This window comes from Labeo rohita, chromosome 21, assembly GCF_022985175.1.
Source record: "Labeo rohita strain BAU-BD-2019 chromosome 21, IGBB_LRoh.1.0, whole genome shotgun sequence".
NCBI classification, from domain to species: Eukaryota; Metazoa; Chordata; class Actinopteri; order Cypriniformes; family Cyprinidae; genus Labeo; species Labeo rohita.
In genome coordinates, this window is record NC_066889.1 from 11,352,064 (window position 1) to 11,379,529 (window position 27,466).

General features: G+C 37.5%; 2 protein-coding genes across 4 annotated transcripts; one reads left to right on the forward strand and one right to left on the reverse strand.

Moving 5' to 3' along the window:
• Positions 1–1,713: 1,713 nt before the first annotated feature.
• On the forward strand, positions 1,714–13,660 carry ttc1 (tetratricopeptide repeat domain 1). 2 transcript variants are annotated; one of them, XM_051092875.1, is made up of 8 exons: positions 1,714–1,823; positions 2,381–2,914; positions 3,049–3,109; positions 4,944–5,056; positions 5,389–5,425; positions 5,624–5,772; positions 8,551–8,605; positions 13,177–13,660. In XM_051092875.1, exons 2-8 carry the CDS (start codon positions 2,405–2,407, stop codon positions 13,311–13,313), a joined length of 1,062 nt encoding a protein of 353 aa, XP_050948832.1. In that variant the 5' UTR covers positions 1,714–1,823; positions 2,381–2,404; the 3' UTR covers positions 13,314–13,660. The 2 variants fall into 2 exon arrangements, with proteins under 2 accessions (XP_050948832.1, XP_050948831.1); XM_051092874.1 differs by having other exon boundaries at positions 1,739–1,812.
• A 3,543-nt stretch (positions 13,661–17,203) lies between these two features.
• pwwp2a (PWWP domain containing 2A) lies at positions 17,204–27,154 on the reverse strand. Of its 2 annotated transcripts, XR_007825063.1 has the most exons (3): positions 26,082–27,154; positions 17,414–21,196; positions 17,204–17,314 (listed from the first exon to the last, which is right to left on the reverse strand). XR_007825063.1 is itself a non-coding variant. In XM_051092872.1 (2 exons), the coding sequence occupies exons 1-2, from the start codon at positions 27,146–27,148 to the stop codon at positions 19,261–19,263; spliced, it is 3,003 nt and encodes a 1,000-aa protein (XP_050948829.1). In that variant the 5' UTR covers positions 27,149–27,154; the 3' UTR covers positions 17,204–19,260. The 2 variants fall into 2 exon arrangements, 1 of the variants encoding a protein (XP_050948829.1); XM_051092872.1 differs by having other exon boundaries at positions 17,204–21,196.
• Between the last annotated feature and the right edge of the window lie 312 nt (positions 27,155–27,466).

Consider the following 27,466-nt stretch of genomic DNA (forward strand, 5'->3'; position numbering starts at 1 on the left):
CACAGAACATAGCTGGACGTGTTATGAGCCAGAACTGTCTATCATGTCATTCTCTCAGCTCCTCAACACATCAAGCTGCCCAAGCGAGAACTCGGAAGTGAGAGAGGAAGACTGCCAAAACTCAGACTGGCTTCATGTTAGTATTCCTGTTCCGCTGGCCTCATTTAACCGCTGTTGCATATACACTCAGGGTCAAGAACAAAGCCCTACACGCTAACCGCACAAACAATAAACAATGCAGCCAAATTAAAAAAAAACTGACATTGCAGCCAAAATTCTAGGGTGAACTGTGCAGGGGTGGAGCAGTGTTTGTTAATGTTGAAGCACTGATAAAAGCTTTATATTCTCAAAGTTAAATGTAAGCATAACAATTTTTGTTAAGCACAAAAATATTTTCCTTTTTTGTGAAAAGATCTACATCACTACTAGAAAATCATGTCATGAACAAGGCGATTTTTGTAACATGGTTATTACTGCCACATGCTGGTCTTACCGCTTGATCAAGGAGGATGGCACATATATAATGTAGGAGGTCATCCAATAATTTTGTTGATGTTCCATGTGGATTTTCCATTTCAGTACATTTTTGACAATAACTAATGACTATATGACATTTAGACTCCTGATAGGTAAAAAAAATCAATCGTTAAAATGATCTGAAATGTATTCATCATCTGAATACTGAATAAATAAGCTTTCTGGAATCTGAGGGTGCAAAACAAAATCTAAATATTAATAGAATCACCTTTAAAGTTGTCCAAATGAAGTTCTTAGCAATGCATATAAATCAAAAATTAATATAATTAAATTAATAAAATTAAAATTATATAAATCAAAAGTTTTGATATATTTATGTTATAAAAATTTACAAAATATCTTAATGAAACATAATCTTTACTTAATATCCTTATGATTTTTGGCATTAAATTTTGACCCATGTAATGTATTTTTGGCTATTGCTACAAATATCCTCGTGCAACTTATGACTGGTTTTGTGGTTCAGGTTTACATAATAATTATTTTTATTACTAAATAAAAAATATAAATGATAATCTTTCTGTCTTTTTTTTTATTAATTTACTTATTTATGTATTTACATTTAATTGTATCTTGATATTTAAAAGGCAGTCAGTAGTGAATAGTAATTGTCTCCCTTTTCCTGCTTTCTTTTTTTTTTCTTTTCTTATTTTGCTTATAAATACATTGTAGCTATTTATTAATCATAAATCCCAAACTTTTTGTCATTTTATTAAATCGCTTATTTATTTAGCTACTTACATTTTATTACCTCCTGATAATCAATTGTTCCACTGATGTTCCATTTTTTCTATAGGTATATTTTATTATTATTATTCTGTTAATATATATATATATATATATATATATATATATATATATATATATATATATATATAATATTTTTTGTGTGTATATATTGTGTGTGTATGCTAATTATGTCGTTTTAACGATATAACATCTGGTTATTACGAGAAAAGATGTCGTTTTAACGAGAAAAAAAAATGTTTTAAGGAAATAACACCTTTTTATTACGAGAGAGGATGTTGTTTTCTCGTCATAACAAAACATCTCGGTATTACAACATAATTGAATGGAAAATATATGTGTGTGGCAGCAGTGCGTCACCGTAAGTTATGTATGATGATATGTAAAATGAAATCCACTCTACACAACACAAATAAATGTTTCAGTAAGCAAATACGAACTCGTACTACATATCCCAGAATCCTTTTCTACCCATGCGTCACGGACCGAGGGATTAACCGGAAGAGACGTATGGCTCCTTTCTAGAAGGTGAGGAAGAGGTACTGAGTGGTTGTTTTTATCTAAAATGTTCTGTTTAAAAGTGTTTTTTTCATGTGACCTGTAAATATCAGTGCAAATGAAAATTAAACTTTTAAAATAACGTTTGTGCTTGCCAGGTGTACAGCTGATGAAGTAAAATCAGCCCTGTTAACACATGTGCTAATAGTATGTTTTGACTGATAGTTTTGCCTGAATTGTACTACATTTCATAGTCGAAGGCTGTTATGGTTTCTCTTTTTATTTAATACATGCAAGAGGAAACAGTTTAATATAAACTAAGTATATTACGAGGTATATCAGGTCTAAAGTAAAAATGACACGCGAGTCAAAACCAGTTTATCAGAGTCTTGTGATATTTAGCAGTACATGGTTGTATAAACCGATGTGTGTAGGCTTATTTTAGACTTATTACATACTTGCTTTATATGGCTGTGTGAAATAAAATGGGAGTGCTGTCGTTTTATTCATGTGAGATAAATGTATGATCATTTTTGCAGTGTTGGAGATGAATGTAATTTAAGGTCATTTATATTTGCTTTACTTGAATACTGTTTAGGTTGTGGAGACAGCACAACTCCAGATGGAGATGGAGTCGGAGTCTGAGACGCTCTCGGCCGTCATGGCTGACAGCTTAAAAGTGTCAGAGACTAGAGAAACCACTACAGACCAAGAGGACGACTGTTTCTATGATTGTGAGGACACATTACCTGGAGAAGATGGACACACTGACGTTAAACGCACAGAGAGGGAGCACAGCGACAAGCTGGAGTCAGATGATAGGACAGAAAATGAGAGACTAGAAAATATGGATGGTACTGAGCGGTTGTGTTCGGATAGCTCATCAGCAGAGGATTCTGAAGGGCACGAGGACAGTTCAGCTGAAAAGACACATGACTCTTTAACAACCGACCTGGATCCTGGGAAGGACAATGATGAAGAACAGGAGAAATGGGATAGGTCTGTGGAGAGCGACGAGCTGAAAGAGGGCGACTCTGATTCAGAATTTAAAGAAGAGACGGTCAAGGTGAACGAGTATGATGAGGAATACCTGCGTGAGCAGGAGAAGGACCTGACAGAAGAAGAAAAAGAGGTGACGGTTATTCTGCTCTTATTATTTTCTTATGTCCTTTAAAAACTTCAGTTGTCCTATACCACTTTTCACACCATAGTTATTGATATTCTCACTTGATTTTGATTTAAAAAAAAATTTTCTTCTAATTACAGAGCAGAAGAAAGGAGAGTTTAGAGCTGAAGGAGAAAGGCAACGCACAGTTTAAGAGTGGCGGTAAGGAAATCCCACTGTTCTTCATTCACACCTATTTTTACCACTACCTTCTGTTTATATATGAAAGGTTCACCAAAGATAAAAAATTCTCTTATTCAGCAAGTATGTATTTAATTGATCAAATGTAACAGTAAAAACATATATAATGTTAAAATGTTTGATTTCTACACTACCAGTGAAAAGTTTTTTTTTCAGAAGAGGCTTCAGAAGAGAAGCCTGTTCTGCTCCCCAAGCCTGCATTTATTTGATCCAAAGTACAGCAAAAAGAGTACAATCTTGAAATATTTTTACTATTTAAAATAACTACTTTATATTTAAATATATTTTAAAATGTAATTCATTCATGTGATCAAAGCTACATTTTCAGCATCATTACTCCAGTCACATGATCCTTTAGAAATCATTCTAATATGCTGATTTGCTGTTCAAAAACATTTATTATTATTATTATTATTATTATTATTATTATTATTATTATCATCATCATCAATATTTAAAACAGCTGACAGTTGAGTTCTTTGATGAATAGAAAGATCCAAACATCAGTATTTATCTGAAATAAAAAGCTTTTGCAATATTATATACTATACCATTCAAAAGCTTGGTGTCATTTCTTTTTTTTTTTTTTGGTTGGGGGGAGAAATTATAGAAATTAATTAGCAAGGATGCTTTAAATTGATAAAAAGTGTTACAAAAGATATCTAATTTAGAAAAATGCTGTTCTTCTGAACTTTCTTTTTCATCAAAGAAACCTGAAAAAGTATTCTACTTAGCTGTTTTCAAAAAAAAATAATAATAATAATACTAAATTATGTTTTTCTGAGCAGCAAATCAGAATATTAGAATGATTTCTGAAGCATCATGTGACTGGAGTAATGACGTTAAAAATTCAGCTTTGAAATCACATGAATAAAATACATTTTAAAATATATTCAAATAGAAAACAGTTATTTTAAACAGTAAAAATATTTCCAAATGTTACTGTTTTTGCTGTACTTTGGTTCAAATAAATTCAGGCTTGGTAAGTAGAAGAGATTTCTTTAAAAACATTAAAAATCTTACTGTTCAAAAACTTTTGACTGGTAGTGTATTTCAAATAAATGTCGTTATTTTGAACTTTTTATTTTATCAAGAAATACTGAAAAAAAAAATGCAGTTTACACAAAATTTGAACCATTTTCAACATTTATAACAATAAGAAATGTTTCTAAAGCAGCAAATTAGCTTATAATGATGCTGAAAATTCAGCTTTGTCATTACAGAAATAAATTACATTTTAAAATATATTTATATATTTTAAAAAATATTATTATTGTATTATAAAATATATTTATGTTTACAGACTTAATGAACCTACGTGTTTATATATTTTTTAAAAAAACTACCAACCCCAAACTTTTGAACAAAAATGTATTTAAAGGTAAATCAGAAGTCAGTTGTACTTAATAATTGTACTATGAAAATCAGTTAATAAAAACTTCAATTTTAGTCTATTTTTGCGTCTCATTTTGGAGGCTGCATCCTCCGGATGCCGCATTTGAAGGCTGCATGCGTCATTGGGGCAATCTCATTTAAGAAAAGTAACCATTAAATTGCAACATAAAAAATAAATTACAGTATTTTACACCTCACAAGGGCTAACTAAATTTTATTACGTTACTTATCTTAAATAAGACATCTTTGATGACGCAGCCTCCGAATTGAGACGTGACCTATTTCTTCTAAATTGTATGTTCATTATGACAAATCCCTAATGTTTTTTTGCCTGAGGCTGTTTCATAGATTTCAAAGCTAACATGTTTGTGGATGAGCTTCTGACATGTCATGTTTACAGAGCATGTAGAAGCTGAAGAGTCTTACACAGCCGCCCTGAGAGTGTGTCCTGTGTGCTACGGTAAAGAGAGATCCATACTCTTCTCTAATCGAGCTGCCGCACGCCTGCATCAGGTGAACTTATGGGTGTTTTTGTACACTTATAAATGTATATTTCTTTTTTGGAACAGTGGAACAGATGCACACTGCTACATTTTGTCCCTATGAACAATAGTTTGTTTAAATGTCCTCTGAGGACACATAGTGTTTGCTTACTGTGTTGCATCACATAGATATATTATGTATTGTTAATAATAAACATGCATTGTTTTTTTTTTTGTTCTTTTTGCATAACTCTAGATCATTGACTTAGTATTCTTCCAGTATATTTGTACATGATTATTCAAGTGTTCCTTTATCCATTCATAATTTTGCATTAAACTTTTTTCCTAATTTTCATCTGCCAGGATAAAAAAGACAGTGCTATCAGTGACTGCTCTAAAGGTAAGAGCGTATCTTGCACACATTGTGTTCTGTATCTAGAGAAAGAACATGACTCACAACACACATTTTATGGCTATATTTATTTGCTGTATCTGATGTATATCTTCATTTCCTTTTCCTGTGGAAATGTAATTTGACATTTGAACTGCCATGAAACAAAGGCACTGGAGACAATGTGTATTGTCTTGTCTTCCACAGCCATAGAACTAAATCCAAATTATGTCCGTGCCATTCTGCGGAGAGCAGAACTCTACGAGAAGACAGACAAGCTTGATGAAGCTCTAGAGGACTACAAAACTGTCTTGGAGAAAGACCCAGGCATCCCTGCTGCTAGAGAGGCCTGTATGGTAAGCGGTTCTATATCACCGGTTCATAGCATTTTGGACTCCAAGACTCCAATTGTCTACAACAATATTCGAATTCTCAACACTGCTGAATACTGTAAATTATATATTAGATTTCCAACTGTTTTAACCAATGATTTTACATCACTTTTACAGTTAATGATTCACCAGATAAGGATTATTGAAAATATGTCAGTTAAATGCCAAGCTCTGTCATGAAAATCTAGGTGGTGCAGGCTGATGATATTCACAATGTTAAACTACTTGGCACAAGCTGATTGGTTCATGTTGAAAAAAAAGCCAGTGAGCTTACTATATTATATTTAAAAGGCTGGTTAGCATTCAACAGAGCATTTCGCAGCGCGCTTTCACAGTTACTCTGAAACCCTCCACCTCCCCAGCTCCACCTGTATAGATCTGCTACAGCTTATTATATACAGTCATGGCCATAAATATCAGCACCCTTGCAAATCTGTCAGAAAATGCAACACTTCTCTCAGAAAATTGTTCCAATTGCAGATGTTTTGGTATTCACGTGCTTATTGTTTTTGTTTGCACTGCAACAACACAAAAAAACAGAGAAGAAAAGACAAATTTGATAAAAATTTCACACAGAACTCAAAAATGGACAAAATTGTTGGCACCTTGTCAAAATTGTAAAAAATAATTGCTTTTCAAGCATGTGATGCTCCTGTAATTTGTATTTAGACACACCTGTGGCAAGTAACAGGTGTGGGCAGTATAGTAATCACACTTGCAACCAGTTAAAATGGAGAAAAGTTGACTCAACCTTTGTTTTGTTTGCCACACTGAGCATGGAGAAAAGAAGTGTAAAGAGTTTTGAGAGAAAAAATAGTGGAAAAACATGGACAATCTTAAGGCTACAAGTCCATCTCCATAGATCTTAATGTTCCTGTGTCCACTGTGCGCAATATCATCAAGAGGTTTACAGTCCATGGCACTGTAGCTAACCTCCCTGGACATGGACGGAAGAGAAATATTAATGAAAAATCACAACGAAAGATTCGAATGGTGGATAAAGAACCCAGATTAACTTCCAAACAAATTCAAGCTGATCTGCGGACACGGGGTACAACAGTGTCAGCCCGCACTGTCCATCGCCATCTGAATGAAAAGGTACACTGCAGTAGGAGACCCAGGAGGACACCACTGCTGACACAAAGGCATAAAAAAAAGCAAGACTGGAGTTTGCCAAAACTTATGTGAGCTTTTTTTGTAATGGACATCATGGCACTGTTTACAGAAAAATAAATGAGGCATTCAGAGAAAAAAACCCAGTCCCTACACAGTCCCTACAAGAAAAAAACACAGTCCCCATGGTGGAGGTTCAAAGATGTTTTGGGGTTGCTTTGCTGCTTCTGGCACTGGATGCCTTGACTGTGTGAACGGTATCATGAAATCTGATGATTACCAAAGGATTTTGGGGCGCAACTTGGCCAGTGTCTGAAAGCTGTGTCTCCACCAGGGGTCATGGGTCTTCCAGCAGGACAATGACCCGAAACACACTTCAAAAAGCACTCAGAAATGGTTACAAACAAAGAGAGGAGAGTTCTGAAATGGCCAGCAATGAGTCCAGATCTGAATCCCACAGAACACCTGTGGAGAGATCTCAAAACAGCAGTTGGGAGAAGACATCCTGCAGATCTGAATGACCTGGAGCAGTTTGCAAAAGAAGCGTGGTCCAAAATCCCAGTAGAGAGGTGTAAGAAACTCATTCATGGTTACAGGAAGTGATTGATTTCAGTTTGTTTTTTTTTTTTTTTTCCCAAAGGGGGTGCTACCAAATATTAAGTTAGGGGTGCCAATAATTTTGTCCAATGCATTTTTTGGGTTCTGTGTGGATAAACATGTAAGTACCAAAACATTTGCAACTGAGAGAAGGGTTGCATTTCCTGACAGTATTGCAAGGATGCTGATATTTTTGGCCATGACCGTATGCTACTTGTGCAACAGCTGTATGTCTTCAATACTCACAGTACTGTATCTATGTATTGGCAGTAGCAAGTTCCTGTAGTTGTTTTGCAGCAGCAATAATCTACAACAACAGCAGCAATTCAACAGCGTATCAGATCTGTTTTGCCAAGACCAAATACATTAACATTGTCCTTTCAATTTCCATGCTAAAATTTTCTTTGAGAGCTGTAATAAAAGAAATTGTTTTATAGCTTGGCAGTAGCTAAGTAGAAAAATGTATATTCTTCATCAAAATGACTGTGGTGTTTTAAGACATTCCAGGTCTAGAAATCACACTTCTTCCCTACAAAAGTCTAGGTTTTCCAAGTTAATGGAAAATCCTGATTCTTTAATGAGAAAAAACAGTTGTTTAGCTTATTTTATAGCCTGTCTTATTTTTAATCATTTTAAGTCATCTTGGGGACCACTTGGAAGTCTCCTGAGGCCTTCTAGTGGGCCCAGGCCAATTCTTGAGAGCCTTTGCTTTTCCTAATTATCATTAAGCTTGAATATATCCATCATCTAATATATGTGTTGCATTGTTGTTTGAAAATGTACATGTCTGATGCATTTTAATATTTCATGATTTTGAATGAGAAGCCTCAAAATATGGTGTTTTGTGCACAGTGAGTGAAAGAAAATGTAAACCATTTTGAAACAACAAGAATAAGCAGTTGGGACTTTATTGAAACTTGAAAATTGAAACTTGAAAACTGAAACTTGAAACTTTTTTTTCAGTACTTTTAAGAGTTCATTGTCAAGACACCACAGTATCTTGAAATTTCTCTTTCTGTTTGTCTTTCACAGCGATTGCCACGGCAAATTGAAGAGCGAAACGAGAAGCTGAAAGAAGAGATGATGAGTACGATTCAGTTTTTCTTATAAAAAGCATATTGTGATTATTTTGTCTCATATTGCAATTGTTATATGACTTTGAATTTCATTTAAAAATGTCTTCTATTGCTAACTCTGAGACATCCAGACACTACAAAACAAAAACACTTGGGTTCACTCTTTACAAGAATTAACTAAGACTACACATTACAATACAAATATTTACATCTTAAAGTGCTGCTATTATGCTTTTTCACTTTTTGAACTTTAGTCAGTGTGTGGTGTATATGTTTGGCCATAAAAAAGATCTACAAAGTTACAAATCTCAAAGTCCACTCCAAAAGGAGATATTTCGTTTTTAAAAAATCTCTTTTCAAGAACTACAACGAACAGCTCATTTGGACTACAACGTTTGTTTTCCACATGCAATGATGTCACAACGCGGTCCATTAGAATATCATTAAAATAAATCCCGCCCACAGAAATTTGAATTGTTGGAGGGAGGGTAGGCAAGGTCGGGGATTAGCCTAACTTTAGCAATGCAGAACCTTTTCAACGAGTCGCAGCACAGCGGGTATAAACACAAGCATTGACTAGAGTGGCCACTTCAGAGCTGTAACGCGCCGCAGACGTGCAGCACAGGGGGGTCAAAACACGTACCGAAGCCGTGATCTACTGTTGCTGTGTTGGAGCCGTCATGTATTGGCGTTCTCGCAGGCTGATGACTGGACCCAACACTACTGTAGAGTATTATTTACTCGCCCTCCATGCATCTTAGGTGTATATGACTTCCTTCTTTCAGATGAATGCAATCCGAGTTTGGCACTCCCAAGCTTAAGAACGGCATAGACGGGTGTTTCTCTTCATCAGTCCAAAACAAGTCCAATAATATGCATCCATCCATAATAAAAAGTGCCTCACATGGCTCTGGGGGGTTAATAAAGGCCTCCTGTAGTGAATCGATATGTTTTTGTAAGAAAAATATCCATATTTAAAATGTAAGGATCACTTTAATCTAGCTTCCGTTAACAGTTGTACACAGAACCTGCTTCTTTGACTAGGGGCGTGGCATTACGGAAACACCGTCTAAGCTGTTTGCCAATCGCAACGCAGTGGGAGAGCTAACCAGCTTCATTAAACCCGGAACTAATCGAGCCTTATGTGCCAGGCTGGGAGAAATGTATTGTAATAATATAAATGATTAAAAAATGCATTAAAATGAAAATTAAATGTGTTTTTCGAACCACCAACCATGAAAGCCTGTTCTAGTACACCCCCAAAACAAAATCAAGACTTTGTAAAAGAGCATAATAGGACCCCTTTCAATTCTTCTCTTTCAGTGTTCAAACACTCAAGCTTTTATTTTGGCATAGTATTGGTAAAATGCTTGTGGCAGCTTTGAAAACACTATTCACTATCACAACTATTTATAATCTCCATGCAAATAAGTGAATACAGTGCCTCTCTTTATTCTGAAACATGCAGTGCAGCAGACTATTATACTTCTTAATTAAATTGCAGCATTTGATTTGCTATCTGCAATATTCTAAAAATTTCAGCACCTTAAAGTGCATGTAAAATCGCTCCAAAATATGAGTCAATATGACTACACAGTAATTTAGTAACATTTATATGGCTGCAGAAATGGTGACATCAGTCTTTGAGTGCTGCAGTGCAATAGTGCTGTTAATTTTGAAGGTTGTCTGGAAAAAAGACACACGGTTGCTCTTAAGGATATTGCTATTAGAATGTTCTGGTCTGATCCATTAATTAGTTTCAAAGAGTCCTTTCAAATCAAAGAACCTTGATTTGAAAAAGCCCTTGTCGCATAAACCCTGTTTGAAATCTCTAATGCAGTCTTCCTGAATTTTTCATTTCCACTAAACTAAATTGCACTGCATTGAGACAAAGGTTTGTTGCTGTTTGATAACTGGCCACATTTTAAAACGTGTTGCTTTTTTTGCTGACACTATCATTTTTAGGTTTAAAAAATGCTTTGTAATAAAAATATGACATTATAAATCAACAGCACAGTCATGAAATGGCAGTTACTGGAGACTGATAAATGGAAAAATATTTGTTTTTTATTCCACTTGGTCATAATTCACATATTATTTTTATTATTATTAAAATTATTGTTAATAATACATGCATTAATTATGCAATAATACATTTATATATTATTATAAAGTATTATAATTCTAATGTCTAATTATTTTATTGTCAAAAAGCAGAAATATAACAATTAAAAGCAACTAGAATGGTTTATATATCGATTATCAGACACGATAATAATATTGGTATCACTATTAAAACTACATCTAAAAACTTTTTTGCCTAACAATAATTTTAGTTTTTAAAAATTCAGAATAAAAATGACTTTACAGTGTAAAACAGCTGCACAGCATGAAACTACATTTACTAGAGAAAGATTAATAAATGGCAAATTCTTCCTTTTCAGTGTCATTATTCACATAATAATGGTTATTATCATCAAGTGATAGGAATGATAATAAATTATGTATTTGTATAAATGTTTTAATCCTAATATCTAATTATTTTGTTACGGTGTCAAAAAGCAAAAATAATTTAAAAAACAAAACAAAAATGATTTATATATCGATCACCAGGCAATTAAACATTAATAAGTTTGTATTAATATTGATCATAAACTTCAGCTGATCGGTAATATGGGAACTAGTGTAACAGAGATGTATAGTTTTCTCTGCTGGTTAAATGTTGCTGCGTTTTCTCCGAGCACATGCTGCTATTGTTTGTTTCAAGCCACTGTGTGTTTGCTCTAAAGATCAGATTTCTAGTTTGAGATAAAGACTGTTGCTGTCAGGCTGAATTTCCTGCAGTTCTGTGTGAGGGTGTGGTTCAACACTTCATATTGATCTCACTGCAGTCCCAGTCACAGAGACAAAGCTCTCCACAATCACATTACACCTTTAGACTTTTCAACCTTTTTTTTTGACCAAGGACCACTTGATGGTAGATAGTTGGAAAAGGGAGATCCCCATTATATATTGAACAAAATGTAGTGTTGCCTTTAAAGCCTAGTCTGTGAAACATATTTAGGACCAAGTTAATGCATTTACACATTTATACATTGTTATAAGACTTAAATTGATTGAAACTCTAAAAAAAAATCATTGATGGACGGAGTATTTTTATGAAGGAGGGATAAACATTTAGACCAGCTTTTAGTTGTTATATTGTAATTTTGTTTAAAGCATATTTTCATTTTATTTCATAGAAATACACTACAATGTATTTTTTTTAATTAATACCTTTATTCAGCAAGAATAAAACTGACCAAAATTGACATTTAAGACATTGTTACAATATGTTATATATATATATATATATATATATATATATATATATATATATATATATATAAAATACAAATATTTCCATGAGCACCAAATCATAAAATTAGAATGACTTTTGAAGGATCATGTGACCATGTGATCAAAATTATAGTAATGATGCTAAAAATACAGCTTTGCATCACAGAAGTAAATTACCTTATTAAATAAATTCAAATAAATAAAATAAAAAAATAAAGTAAAAATATTTTACAATATTTCTGTTTTTACTATAATAAATGCAGTATTGGGGCACAAGAAACTTGCAAAAACGTCTCTTCTGCTCGCCAAGCTTGCGTTTATTTGATCCGAAGTACAGCAAAACCAGTATTTTTTTATTATTTAAAATAGCTTTTCTATTTTAATATTTTAAAATGTAATTTATTCCTGTGATCAAAGCTGAATTTTCAGCATCATTACTCCAGTCTTCAGTGTCACATGATCCTTCAGAAATCATTCTAATGTGCTTATTTGCTGTTCAAGAAACATTTTTTATTATCAAAATTTAAAACAGTTGAGTACAATTTTTTTTTCAGGACTCTTTGAATAGAAAGATCCAAAGATCAGCATTTATCTGAAATAAAAGCCTTTGTAACATTATACACTTATACTATTCTTTCTTTTTTTTTTTTTTTTTTTTTTTAGATATTAATAAGAAATTAATACTTTCATTTAGCAAGGATGCTTTAAATTGATCAAAAGTGATGATAAAGACATTTATAATGTTACAAAAGATTTCTTCTAAACTTTCTATTCATCAAAGAAATCTTAAAAACCGCTACTCAGCTGTTTTCAAAATAATTATATATATATATTATATATATATTTTTTTTTTTTAAGCAACAAATTAGAACATTAGAATGATTTCTAAAGGATCACGTGACTGGAGTAATAATGCTAAAAATTTAGCTTTGAAATCACATAAATAAATGACATTTTAAAATATATTCAAATAGAAAACAGTTATTTTAAAGTTATAGTAAAGATATTTCAGGATTTTACTGTTTTCCTGTAACTTGGATCAAATAAATGCAGGCTTGGTGAGCAGAGGAGACTTCTTTAAAAAACATTAAAATCTTACTGTTCAAAAACTTTTGACTGGTTGTGTATATGTAATTAATTTTAAATATCATAATTTGTTAATACTACTTGTTAAAGACCCCTCCTGTATTTATAGCTTTTTGTTGTTAACATATTTTATTTCCTATCTCTTTTCTCTTCTCAGGTAAGCTGAAGGACTTGGGCAACATGATTTTACGACCCTTCGGTCTCTCCACCTCCAATTTTCAGGTCAACCAAGATTCAAACACAGGATCCTACTCCATTAATTTTGTTCAGAATCCAAATAACAACAACAGATAACTATCCAGAGTCTTTTTATAAAGGGACACAACAGTCAGCTGCCCCACAAGTGTTCAGTCACTCTGTGACTACTCAGTGCACTAATTCATTGATGCAAGTAATGTAAGCTGTTTTTCCATTGACCATTGTCAGCTCATGTCAAGTCGCTTTTGATTTTGGGTGAACTTTTAAGCCTGTATTATATAGAAATTAAGTTGTTTTTGGCATGGCAGAATGTTACATTTGCTGTGAAGCTGGTCTCTGTGATCCAGACTGTCAAAAATCATGAGCAGTGAGATAATGGCCTTCATCCAAACTGTGTTCAACCTTACCTGCGTTCACATTAAACCAGCGATTATGATCCTGTATGTTTTATCGTTGTCATTTCTTGGATGTATTTAATACAGCATGATTTAATACCAAAGAATACAACACACAACTTGGTACAAGGCAAAAAAAAAACAGGTTTAATTTCATAAAGAGATATACATTTAATACAATAATAAAACAAATTTACGCCCACGACCACCATCTTCATATGTATAGTCAGGAGAGCGCTCCGATTGTACTGAAACGCACGTATGTACAACAGTTTCTCGCTCACTCTTAATTCCCTTTTTACAGGCCTCAGGTTGAGCGTGTGCAATGAATGATGCTAACAGGAAAACCTTGAAGCAACTGCGAGATAGAAAAGATGCTTTCTTACTATCACGTTTGACTTGTATATTTAGAAAATCATTTAAAAACGAAGGGTAGCGCAAAAAACTCGACTAATGGCTCGGAGTGACAGATTGCATTGATCGTTTAAAGGAGAAGTCCACTTCCGAAACTAAGATTCACATATAATGTACTCACCCCCTTGTCATCCAAGATGTTCATGTCTTTCTTTCTTCAGTCGTAAAGAAATTGTTTTTTGAGGAAAACATTGAAGCGTTTTTCTCCACATAATGGACTGATATGGTGCCCCGAGTTTGAACTTCCAAAATGCAGTTAAAATGCGGCTTCAAACGATCCCAGCTGAGGAAGAAGGGTCTTATCTAGCGAAACTATTGGTTATTTTCATTTAAAAAAAATACAATTTAAATACTTTTTAATCTCAAACGCTCGTCTTGTCTTGCTCTCCCTAAACTCTGTGTATTCTGGCTCAAGACAGTTAGGGTATGTCGAAAAACTGACCGTATTTTCTCCCTCAACTTGCAAAATCATCCTACATCGCTGCAGAAATACCGACCCTGTCTTTGCAAAGTGAACATGCAAAGAAGATCAAACACTCTTAACAAAAACAGCGATATAGGGCGGTTTTGAAATTGAGGGAGAACATGAGATGGGAGTTTTTTTTTAACAAATCCTAACTGTCATGAACCGGAACAAAAACAGTCCATGCAGAGTAAGACATGTGCCTTATGTAAATACAAGGGTTGTCATAAATAGTCTTAGTGATTTGACGTTTGGCATTTTAAAGTATATAAATTGTATTATTTTTATTAAAATAATCGATCGTTACCCTAGATAAGACTCTTCTTTCTCGGCTGGGATCGTTAACAACCGCATTTAAACTGCATTTTGGAAGTTCAAAATCGGGGCTCCATATGGCGAAAAATGCTGAAGTGTTTTCCTCAAAAAACATAATTTCTTCACGACTGGAAAAAAAAACATGAACATCATGAATGACAAGGGGGTAAATTATTTGTGAACTGTTGTTCTGGAAGTGGACTTCTCCTTTAATGTATGGTGCCACAGAGTGGAAAACTTCAAGCTCTCTTCAAGAACAGTCTAGACTGTATTAAGGCTCAGAATTTCTCAATATAAAGGAGCAGAGATGTTGGGAAAGAACATTGGGATTTTATCCAAGACTAGAAGCACAATAAGACCCAATCCTCTGTTAATTGTACTGTGAAGCATAGCACATGCAATATTTATTGCATTTTACATCAAATATTTTTATAAGTTATCTTCATTTTTCTCTTTCTTTACAAATAAACACAAAAACCCTGCTTTAACGTGTGCCGGATCGCCACCTTAACAATCCACAACGGCTGTAACTCCCCTGTGCTGATCTGTATTTGCAAGTGTCCTTTCACATGCTTTAAACACAAAAGCCTGCGTAAAGAAAAATCTGGTTTGAAAAATTTCAGCATGACGGATCGGGAAATAGGTGGAGAGTCTGTAAATCATTGTTATAAATATATAATTCTTTTCTTAAATAAAAATAATTTCTCCATTACACCTGCATGTCCAAATGTGGATGGCTCCTCTCGTCTTACTGGCTCTTGACCAATGGCAGTGCTTTGGGCAACAGACCAATCAGCAGCCCTTCAGAGTTGCAGCACTGGAGGGAAGAAAAAAAAAAAACAGAAGGTCAGCTTTTATTTATTTATGTCAAACAGGATTATTATAAATTATAAAAACAACAAAGAAAACTATACACTTTGGACTTTATTAAAAATAAAGGCTCAGAAGGGGTGTTTTTGCAGAGATGCCATAGAAAAAAACATGGTTACCAAAAGACCTTTTTGAAGAATGTTTTTTGACTAGAAATACTTTTCTGCATTTGAAAGGATCAAGGTTTTCACAACAAAACCGCATGATTGGTCCTCCGATAAAAATCATGCTCCTGTGGATAAAATGTTTGTTTTTTTTTTGTCAGGGTTCCGCTGGTAAATTCTTATTTCAGGAGCTAAATATGACGTTATTGGGGTTGCTTCGACCCGTGGATATCAAAAACAACCCACAGGAAATGTTAAAGTAGCCCAATTCTTTGAGAAAACTGTGGACTTGGCAACACTGGGTTCCATGGATGTTCAAGGCTCTTCATGGAACCATCGATGCCAATAAAAACCTTTATTTTTAAGAGTGTGAGATAATATAAAATTCTAAGATCTTCAAAAACATTTTGAGAAAGTATCCAGTTTAACATTCTGAAATCATCTACTGGTTAACAAAAGAAAAAATAAAATGCAAGCCGTCTCTTCAAGTGTTCATTCACTTTTCAGAAATTGCTTAATTTCAGGTGGACCACTGTACTGAAAAACGCTATACACTCTTAAAAATAAAGGTTCATTATTGGCATCAATGGTTCCATGAAGAACCTTAAACATCCATGGAACCTTTCAAATGCAGAAAAGGGTTTTTTTAGATTTTTAAAATGTTCTTCAATATGGTTCTGTGGCAAAACCGCCCTTTTGGAGCCTTTATTTTTACGAGACAATAGTCTTAGTCTTATTCTGACTTTCATCTAGGAAAATGATTGACTTGCTCCCTAGTCCATAACTGATATTGGACACAAAAAAAAAAAATTAGTTCACAGAATTTCGCTAAAAAGGCCTCTATAAATAAACAAGCTGTAAAAAATGAGCAAGGGGGAATGTTACTTTCTGCCATTTACAATTTGCAGATGAATATTTCCTTATATGATGCCAGGTAGGGCAACACAATTTTTTTTCTTTTCCCCCAACATTTGATGTTTCTAACACGTGTATTGAAAACCAAGTCAAGCACATTACAGAATTAAGGTCACTTTACATTAGTTTCATGTCAGGCACAGCTGTTTTTCCATTGTAACGTCAGATCTTATAAAGCTGAAAAAACGTGGACGCTGACAGCATGAAGACAAACTCGCACAGCAGTGATCCACTGAAATGTCAAATCACTAAGACTATTTATGACAACCCTTGTATTTACATAAGGCACATTTTGGTTAAGTCAGCCCTACGGTTTTCTCATCTGTTTGCAGGTATGAAAATCTGTTCAATTTTGATTCATTGCAAAACGACTTAAATGATAGAAACAGTCACTAGTTTGATTGGGCTGTCAAGTGAATTTTTCATTTAAGAAACACATGGAAAAACAGCTTGGGTTGTGCAAATACGGTTTGGCGTGAGAAATAAAATACGAAAATAATGACGACTAGGTAAAATTCTTGAAGTTCACAGTTTATTTATATACTCTTAAAACATCAGAAAACATGTACACAATATCTTCAACTGTTACGTTTTTTCAATGGTTTTACAGCATTCTCTGACCTGCAAACAGATAGAAATAATAAAAGTAAAAAATAAGATGCTGAAATGAAACAAAGCCAACCACCGAAATAAATACCGTTTTTACTCCTTTACACAAACCTCCATCAGTCAGTCAGTCAGTGTGGTCTACCAAGCATTGTTTTGTGTTTTCCTCAAGTCTTCGATCTCTACCTGCTAAAGTCATGTGGAAAGACCAAGATATCTTACAGTATGTCCCTTCTCAGATGTGTCAATATAACTGGACAGGTGCTAATGGATATGCAATGCAAGGACATAACCATGATTACAGACAAGAAATAAAAACAAAAAAAATAATGCTCATCCACACAAGTAAAATCACTGGTTCTCAGCATTGAAATAAGATCCAGGCCGTTCATCTTCAGATCAGTCAGGCAGAATACATTTTGAACACTTTACATACAAGACCTTCAGCCCTGTTTTGCAAATAGTGAAATGACAGAAAATAAAGTTCAGGCACAACAAATAAATTCAAAACACAATAATCCTCAGCAAAACATTTCAGATGAGAAACAATGAATACTGGAATCACTGAACAACTAAACCAGCCAGAGGCCCATAATTATGACGAACATATTCACACATATGAGAACTGCTGCCTTGTGCTCCAATGTCCCACCTTGCGGTGGGACGCCACAGTTGACGAGTGTTTTCATCGAGTTACCTAAAGGAACTCATTTTATTAAGAGTTTTGCATTCCACTGCAGCTACATCAAAACTTATAGTTTGCTTCTTGATGTGATATGTCTAAACATATGAAGCTATTAAAAAAAGAGCTTGTTAATTCATTTAACACGTATGCACGCCCAAATTCATGCAAAAACGAAGTCGGGGTGGCCAGCGGGTTGGCTGAGCAATCAGACATATAAAAACAGTCGCAAAGACGCAAACATATGACAACGGCAGGAGGGAGCAAAACAAGTGGAGGAAAAGAAAAAGAAGCTAGTAGATTAGGGAGGAATGAGCTTGGGAAGCAGATGTTGTAGCTGCGAGGGGTGGGGAAAGAGGACGCACAGATAGGCTGGCAGGTTTCTCCGTGTCTGAGGTGGTACTCTCTGCGTTTACAGAGTCGCTGTGCTCTCCTCACAGTGGCACTTGAGGTGACTTCGGCTTACAGGCACCTCCCCCCGTAACAGCAGCGTGACGGGCCACAAAGCCAAGGCTGGCCAAGAGCCACGCCCAGATCGACAGCCGTCTGCTCAGATCACCGCGCTCGGATTAGTCGTCTCAGAACGTCTGAGAAAGATCAGCACCAATAAGTCCCTTTTTCTACCTGAGCGAGGCACTACCCAACAGGGTCAACTAACTTCCATAAGAAAAGAAAACAATTGGGAGAATGGCCTAGGTGAAATCCAAAAGTTCATGTAAGGGAGATTGGACATAAAGACGTCTAGAAACACTGTAGTGATAGAAAACGCAGCAAAACCTGTAACACCTTCTCAGATCATCCGAAAGGAAGCATTAGCTGTGCTAAGTTAGGGATCCAGACTAAGTAGCAGTCGACTGGGCCACCGTTATGCCTAACTCTTCAGGCGAAAGCTATTCAATCTCACAAATCCCACCTTGAGACATTGACCAAGAACGACTAAGTTCAAGGCAAACGAGTATTGTTACCACTCAGGAACCCATAAAACCTGTTTTTGAAACAAATCTCTGTCATCTGTTTTCAGGATAATAGATGTGTGATGATATGACAAGACGTACGAAGGGGCGAACACTAGATACTCGACACGGGGGAACCGTTTGCTTTCAGTTACTCGATCCCCTTCCTCTTGCTTTCTCAACGAAAATAAATTAGTCCTGGTTGCCTGGCTGACGTTTTTCTGGATTTCAACTCTGGAAGCTGACTGGGTACAGCAAAGTTTGAGAAGTGTCAGAAGGGGCCAACTCGAGCGCCTGTTTTGCCTACCTTACCGAGGCACACCGCCTCACGTCTCGAACTGAGTTAGCAAGGCTCGGACCTCAGGCGTGAGCTGCTTGGCAGCCTTGGCGGCCTCAGTGATGGCTTTACGATACAGGCCCTTTCTCTTCTTGTCAAAGCGAGACTGGAAGTTTTCTAGAAACGGGGCGAGTTGAGTAATGGCCAGGAAGGAAGTGGTGGGTGACCCAAACCAAGAGACCCGGGCCTCCTGCCTGACTAAGAGCCCGTTATCTTTGCGACTCACTGTGATGGCTAGGATGCGGGCGGGCCACCAAGGGAAGCCGAGGATTTTGGCCCAAACAATGTCCCCTACGCAAATCGTCCTGCCATCCAGGGCAACGCACTTGGTGACGTTTTTGGAAAAGACGGCAGCTTTGAGGGATTTACTGCGCTTTTTGTCGTCCTTAGGAGCAGAGGGAGAGGCAGAGGCAAAAGCGGAGGATGTGCCAGGGGCAGGGGCCGATCGCAAATCACCAGGAGGGGGGAAGTCAAACGTTTCGGTAGAGCTACACTCAGAGTTTGATGACTTTAAGTCATCTGCGCTATCAACGCTGCACATGGAGGTGCTAGAGGAGTCGGGCTGGCTGGGGTTAAGGGTCATGTAGACCACTAGGTTGCCAGCCTTGCTCCCACGCGTCTCCCGCTTTTCCTCCCGCCCCTCCTGTTCCTCTGGCTCAGCTTGGGGTTCCCTGTATTCCGGGGCTGGGAGGGGCTCGGGTTGGGCCTGGCTGAGCAGGGACTCGAATGCTTTGTCTGGCCTCTGGGGCTCTACAGCTGTGGCGGCTTGGCTTGCGGAGCAGGAGGAGGAGGAGGAGCGTGTGGAGGTGCAGCGGGGCACGGCTGGTTTAGGCAGCGGTAAACGGCCCCCTCCCGGCACTTTCTCCAAGCAAGGCGGCTTACATGAGGAAGAATCGTTCTCTTCATTACGGTACCTTTGGGGCTTGATGCGCATCCGGGGTGGCAGGGGGTTGGAACCGGGACCTCCTCCACTGATCTGCTGCAATCGCCTGGTGAAGTGGACCTTTTGGTGGGCTTCCTGGAGGGCAGCGGCTCTGGTTATGGCCTTGGTGTTCCCGCCGCTGCCTGTGACGGTCTCTCTCTGTCTTCTCTGAGCCTTGGCCATCTTCAGCACCTCTCGTGCTTTGGAGTGGTCAACGTTTTTGCTCTGAAGCACTTTTTTGGCATTGAGCTGCACTCGAGAGTTGGCCGAGGACGTCGTCGTAGTAGACACCCCCTTCACCATTTTGTTCCCTGCAGCTGCACCTTTGACCTGACTGTGACCCAGAGAAGAGGCGGTGGCTGACGCCACCCGTACGGCCGAACCCTGCCGTTTGGGCCCGTCGGTACCGCGGCCCTTCTCGTCCGAACGTGGATCGCTACGGGGCCGCTTACCAGCAGCTGCCGTCGCACTGTCGTTACGCCGTCTTTTGGCATCGTCACTTCGGCAGTCCGAAATGGGGCCTCTGCGTGTCTCACGCTTGTCCCCTTGCACCACAGCCCCTTTACATTTATCGCACAGAACTTGTCTTGGTCGGAGCTTGATGGCATTCATTATAGAAGTGGGCTCCTCTCGATACAGCCTACGCTTGGGCCGCTTAATTTTGCGTGGTAGAGGCTGAGGTAACGACTGGTTGTAGGTGTCCCTGATGAACAATGGAGGTGGATAAGGGGCCCCCTCCTGAAACAAAGGAGGTGGTTTTGAGGTCCATGGGTTAGGTTGAGGGTTAGGACAGGGCTGGGGGGCTGCAGGAGTTTCAGCAGGGTCCTTCAGAGGGGCGTCCGGAACATCCGCAGGGTCCTTAATGGGGGCATCACTGGGTCCTTGAGTGACACCCTTTTCTGTCTCTGACTGGAATGCTTCCGTCTTTAGCTGCATAGATTCTGGTTTGTCCTTATATTCTCTCTTGGGGAACACGGTTATAGGAATCCCGTAAGGTCCAAACCTGAGGTACAGAAGAAGAAAACAACAAAGACACTAAGATTAAGCTTTCCCATACAATGAGGATGGGGTCTAATCTATAAAAAAAAAAAAAAAATCTCAAGTGTACACTACTATATTACAGCTACATATATGCAGTAAAATCTAGCACATATCTGTTTGTTCTATCATACAGCTGATGAATTACGGTGAAGTCTTACAACATTCATTATTTTGCATGAAATGTTCAGCATCAGTCACTTTATTGTTCTGTTTTTATTTAAAAGTCATTTCATCTTGTCATGTTTGTATTCATGAGATGGGAAGAAGGATGATTAACTGACAAAGCAGGAGTACAGATTATTTTCTACAACAATAACACAGAAAACGCATGATAGATTAAAATGCTACTTCAGCTGACTGAAATATATGAAAAGATAAAATTCCTCAAACTCTTTTGGCCTTAGTTTTCAAAATTACAATATTCTTTCAAGTGTAGTATATTCTCCTACATTGTAATAGTACATATACCGCTACAAAAGGATGAAAAATGAACTGAAACCATTCCGACTTCGTCTGAAAGCTGATCTTGTTTGACCCAAAACATATTACAAGCAAAGTGCAATGAAGCAACCTTGCTAAAAAATGTTATACTAAAATGTCCTTGGATGTCAAAAACAGAACCCTGGGCCTGACAGAACCATTATCTGTGGCAATCACCCTGTTCACAGTTTTCACATCCAATGTGGGTCAACTTCACAAATAAAAATGAATAATCTACATTCTGCAGAGTAAAGTATTAACCAGCATACAGCTTACTTTAAGACGTGAATCAACACCTTTGCACACACCCGTCTAGCTTTAGCTTTAACAGCCATACAAAAATGCATAATACACTAATACTTGTTAGCGTCAAAATCAGATTATCTACTTCGCATAATGTCCTGTAGAATAAGAGTGCAAAAAATGTGCCCTGGAAATACTGTCCCATAAAAAAGGGTTGAGGTCTGATTTGTTAACTGGCAGAGGAACATACATTATACCTAACTTGCACTTAAGCAGGGAGTGATCCGACAATCCGGAGACATGTTTCTCCCATTAGAAGTTTCATCCAGAAACTGGGAATGATCTAATGTTGAAAAATGCAAATGAAGATAGCCTTTAGAGCGAAAGCTAAAAATAAACTGGACAGTATGTCTGGCAATCCACTTCATCGCCATGACACTGACTTGTGTTCAAGTTCACTCGGTGTACTGCGGCTGTTACGTCACAGAGGAACAGTGGGACCTTCAGAAGGAAATTATTCCACACCCAAGACATTAGCTGCTTTTAACCAATTACAGAATGAATAGGCATCTCTTCATACGTCACCACGTCCATCTTGCGTCACCACTCCAAAACATCAGCAATTACACTCAAACCATTAAAGACCAAATGGAAATTGAAGAAAGGAAGCTTCAGTTTCCCCCCCATACCCTCACAGATGCCTTACTCGCAGGAAGCATGAAATTAGCTGAGCTAGTGACACTTTCTCAATTAAGAACATCTTTTTGCTTCTGTTTGAGATTGAGAGCTACAATGCATTTAATCATTAACATTCTAAACACAATATCAATGCTGTGGGCTTTAATGTAATACTAAGACTTAAGTTAAACTTCAGTGGCAGCATCTGTGATACGCTGTGAGGTACAGAACATGATTTCAACTCATCCCACAGACAACTAAGGTCTTCTCGACCCAGAGCAATCATTGAAACTAGTGGTCTGCATCTATGTCAGGGTTTCACAAACAGGGGATTGTGAATAACTAGTCGGTTTGTGAGGGAACTACAGAGTTTTCTGAGTAGAGCTAATAATTATATTGTATGTAAACCTAAAATATGGGGCTTCATAATCGTCACAAATAAACGTAGTGTGATTATTGAATCAAATGCTATGTAATTACAATTTAGTTAAATAACTGTATATTTCGATGTGTTGCGTTACAGAGGAAAGAATGGCTTGGGTTCATAGTGAATGCAGCAAACTCTGCATTTGCTGTGAGTTTAATATGGGAATTCAATGTGCGTTAGGCTTACTTTGTTTACATAGTCGCATGATTTCCAACATTTTTGTGAATAGAAGTCTACAACATTTCGTTTGCATTTCACCAAAACAAAAGCTTGAGAATTTGAAACATTATTAGGTTTGATTATATATTAAACACATTATGTTCAAATAGTATATCTATTCACTTGCATTTCATATGAACTGCACATGCAAATTTGCCACTGAATAGAGGGTTTGCACTTGCGTCACGGTTCGTGCGACCATATTGGCAATATTCAAATGTAAACAAAAGCATGGATTGCACAGTTAATGTACTACTGAATATGTCGTTCAGCTAATTTATGCTGTCTAAACCATGGAAAAAACGTTTAAAAGCTGCTAAATCATATAGTGACGGACTTAGTAAGCAGGAAATGGTGCAATATTTTGACAAACTAAAGTTAATAGGTGGTAAAGATACGTACAAAACAGCAAAATTTAAGATATTATCCCAATATTTCACCTACCTGACTGGAAATGATAAGAACAAACACAAATTTTGTCAAGATTCTTGCCCTGGAAATCCTAAATTCATTTTGGCCAACCACAAACGCCTTTTGTTCCTCAGACAGTTTTTACTTGATTTGTTATAACTTTTGGCAGTCTATAGTACTCCACATGTTTTTCCCGGTCCGACCAATTAGTACAGCCCAAAACACTGAACCATGTTCAGCAGCAATAATCAGCAAAATATGCAAGTTTCATTGGGTTCAGTGGCACTGTTTACATTCAGTGCCACCAATATGGCCGATTAATAACGAGTCATGTACACACTCTATTATTGAAATCTCAGGGTGTATTTCAAGTAAACATTTTATACCTAGGAGGTTCGGCTGACAAAAAAATAACCCCTCGTTTCTGTCACTGATGTTAGACTAAAGATGCTGGACATGTCGGCGCCAATAACCTCGCGGTTAGTGCGCCGACATACAGTGCAATTGCGCTCACGGCGACCCGAGTTCAAATCCCACCTCATGGTCCTTTGCGGATCCCACACCCCTCTCTTCACCCAATGCTTTCTTGTCTCATCTACGCTGTCCTATCCAAATAAAGGCATAAAAAAAGCCCAAAAATGCTGAACATCTTTGGGATATGCCCACAGCATCGGTTTAATCCTGAAATGCCACAACTGCCAAGCTCACTGGTGTGATGTTTAATTAATTTGTTGACTTGGTCTTATCAGCATTGGGAAATTTCTCTGAAAGTGCCATTTCCACTTGATGTAATAATCACTTCCTAACAATGTGGCTGCACAGGTTCTTCAGGACTTATTCCCTACACGGCAACATCAAAAGAATGTTTCATGTTGACTTCTCTCAAGTGAGAAGTGAACTGAGAGACTGGAGATCCCACTGCAGGCCGTGTGGATGGCACTATAAATTGGGCTCCGCTATGATTCATCCCTGACACCGAGAGAAAACGTGTGAACGAGGGTGTTGAGACAGACAAACTGTGGGAGCAATTTGTAGGGTGTTAATCACCAGTATAACACTGTTTTTCCCCCCTGGTTATTATGATCATGTATGCCTAGTTACATGTCGGTATATGGGTGACATGAAAATTCAAGTAGTGACAGCAGTGTCCTGGAATGATAGACTTCGATGTTTTTGTTCATTCTTGTATAATTTGTAAAATTAATTTGTTGCATGTCACTACTTATACAGTTTATTAAAATAGTTTAAGTGAAAGATGGTGACCAGTTCCACCAACCAAAATATTTACCCTTATACAATATTGTACAATACGTTTTTTTTAAACATACACTGCCAGTCAAAAGTTTTTGAACAGTAAGATTTTTTTTTATGTTTTTTAAAGAAGCCTCTTCTGCTAATCAAGCCTGCATTTATTTGATCCAAAGAACAGCAAAAACAGTAAAAATTGAAACATTTTTACCATTTAAAATAACTCTTTTGTATTTGAATACGTTTTAAAGTGTAATTTATTCCTGTGATTTCAAAGCTGAATTTTTAACATCATTACTCCAGTCACATGATCCTTCAGAAATCATTCTAATATTCTGATATGCAACTCAAAAAACATTTATTATTATTACTATTATGCAAAAAAAAAAAAGATGAATAGAATTTGATGAATAGAAAGCCCAGAAGAACAGCAATTATTTAAAATAGAAAAATTTTGTAACATTATAAATGTCTTTATCACCACTTTTGATCAATGCATCCTTGCGAAATAAGTATAATAACGTTCCCAAAAAATAAATAAAAAAATAAATAAATGTTAAACATTATACTGACTCCAAGCTTTTGAATGGTGTAGTGTATAATATTACAAAAAAGCTTTTTATTTGAGATAAATTCTGATCTTTGGATCTTTCTATTCATCAAAAAAAACCTGAAAAAAAAATAATGTACTCAACTGTTTTAAATATTGATAATAATAATTAAAATGCTTCTTAAACACCAAATCATGATATCAGAATGATTCCTGAAGGATCATGTGACACTGAAGACTGGAATAATGATGCTGAAAACTCAGATTTGATCACAGGAATAAATTACATTTTAAAATATATTCAAATAGAAAGCAGTTATTTTAAATATTAAAAATATTTGTCAATATTACTGCTTAACTTCAGATCAAAGAAACGCAGGCTTGGTGAGCAGAAGAGACTTCTTTAAAAAAAATCTTAGGGTTCAAAATCTTTTGACTGGTAGTGTAAATATTTTAGAAAAAATGAGTAAAACAATAAAATAGAACTTTAAACCAGGTGAAGATGCTGTTTATCTGCCTGACAGCTACTTTGGTAACCATGCTTTTATAAGAAAACACACTGTAATTTCTTTGCGCAAATACCGTGTTTACCTTTTAGAAAGGTCCATGAGTACCCCGGAGAAGATCTTCTCGCCTAAGCGAAACGACACTACGAGCGCATCGTCGATGATGTGATCCAGCGTGACTCGAACCTCGGACCCGAGCACCAGGCGCTCCACCGTGCCCGGCTCCGTCGAACACAGAACCGGGTCTTTCGTCTCCGACTCCCTTTCGGGTTCGCTGAGGTCCGTTTTGAAGCTCTGCTGATGAAGAGGATGCGAGCGCACTTCGTCCGACTCTGCTGATGAGATGAGCGACTGATCCACCACCGCTGGAAGTTCGGGAGAGTCCTTACTGGAAACAGTAGAAAAGTCACTAATGCAGCTCTGACCCACCGATTCTCCCAGCGAGGTCTCCTCTGCGGTGGACAGAGAGTCCATGTGATCCGAGGGGTGCGGGATGTCATGGAAAGCATCCTCGGGAGTTTTGAGTTCCGACCCGGGAGCATCGTTTGCGGGTTCGGGCTCCGGGTCCGGTTGCGTAAAGCCTATGAGTTCACACTCCAGATCGGGGGGATGGCTTGACACGGGATTGGAGTCATATTCGACAGCCAGCGACAGTCCAGTTTCAGGCTCCGACGGAACCTGAGCGGGAAGGGAATGCAAGAAGACCACAGAGGGCTGGGAGTCGGGGATGGAGCTGGGGAGCAGAAGGCAGGGGCTGGATTCGAGAGCACTGACCTCGTTTGCAGCCTCCACCTTGGGCGAGAAGGATTCCTCGTAATCGGAAACGTCCGTGCACCTGTAGTCTATAAGCACGGGCTGCTCGGCTGTGCCCAAGCGGCCCCAAGAACCCCCCGTCTCGGTGCGCTCACCGTCCGCATGGGCAGCGAGGGCTTTTCCCGCGGCTTGAAGGTCCGGCCTTCTGATTTCCATTTGGACCTGGCTGCATTCCTGAACTGCATCCACATCGTCGGGTTGGTGACAAAGCTCCATTTCCGGGACGGAGTGCGCCTCTAGGTCGACCACATGCTCTCCTGGCTCGGGTTCGTATTCCACCCCGTCCCCCGCTGTTGTTGATGCCGCAGCAGCTCCTGGCTCCGCAGCCACGGCCGCCATTTTCTTTCCGCTTTGCAACTACTACTTGGCCCTCTCCTCCTGATAAGATTAGAGCCCGCCCACTTACAACTACTGACACTTCCTATTGGCCGCTTCAACGTGCGGTTTTTATTGGTTGGCTCACGTTCATGCCGTTCAAAGGAAATCCCTTGAAACACTATTGTGATTGGCTTCTATTATGTCAATATACTTTATTATGAAGATACAACTTTCGCGCCACCAGGGGCGATGTTGAGTTGTATATTTACGTCAGGTTTTGTTGGTGTGGTCCATTTTTTATCTTCTGAGAGTACTAAAACGTAAACTGAAATTAAAATG

Coding starts and splice junctions, on each gene's coding strand:
- pwwp2a (XM_051092872.1), bottom strand. CDS start 27,148: ATGGCGGCCGTGGCTGCGGAGCCAGGAGCTGCTGCGGCATCAACAACA. Junction 21,197..26,081: donor CTCATGGACCTTTCTAAAAG/GTAAACACGGTA, acceptor TCTGTACCTCAG/GTTTGGACCTTACGGGATTC.
- ttc1 (XM_051092875.1), top strand. CDS start 2,405: ATGGAGATGGAGTCGGAGTCTGAGACGCTCTCGGCCGTCATGGCTGAC. Junction 3,110..4,943: donor CGCACAGTTTAAGAGTGGCG/GTAAGGAAATCC, acceptor TCATGTTTACAG/AGCATGTAGAAGCTGAAGAG. Junction 5,426..5,623: donor TATCAGTGACTGCTCTAAAG/GTAAGAGCGTAT, acceptor TGTCTTCCACAG/CCATAGAACTAAATCCAAAT.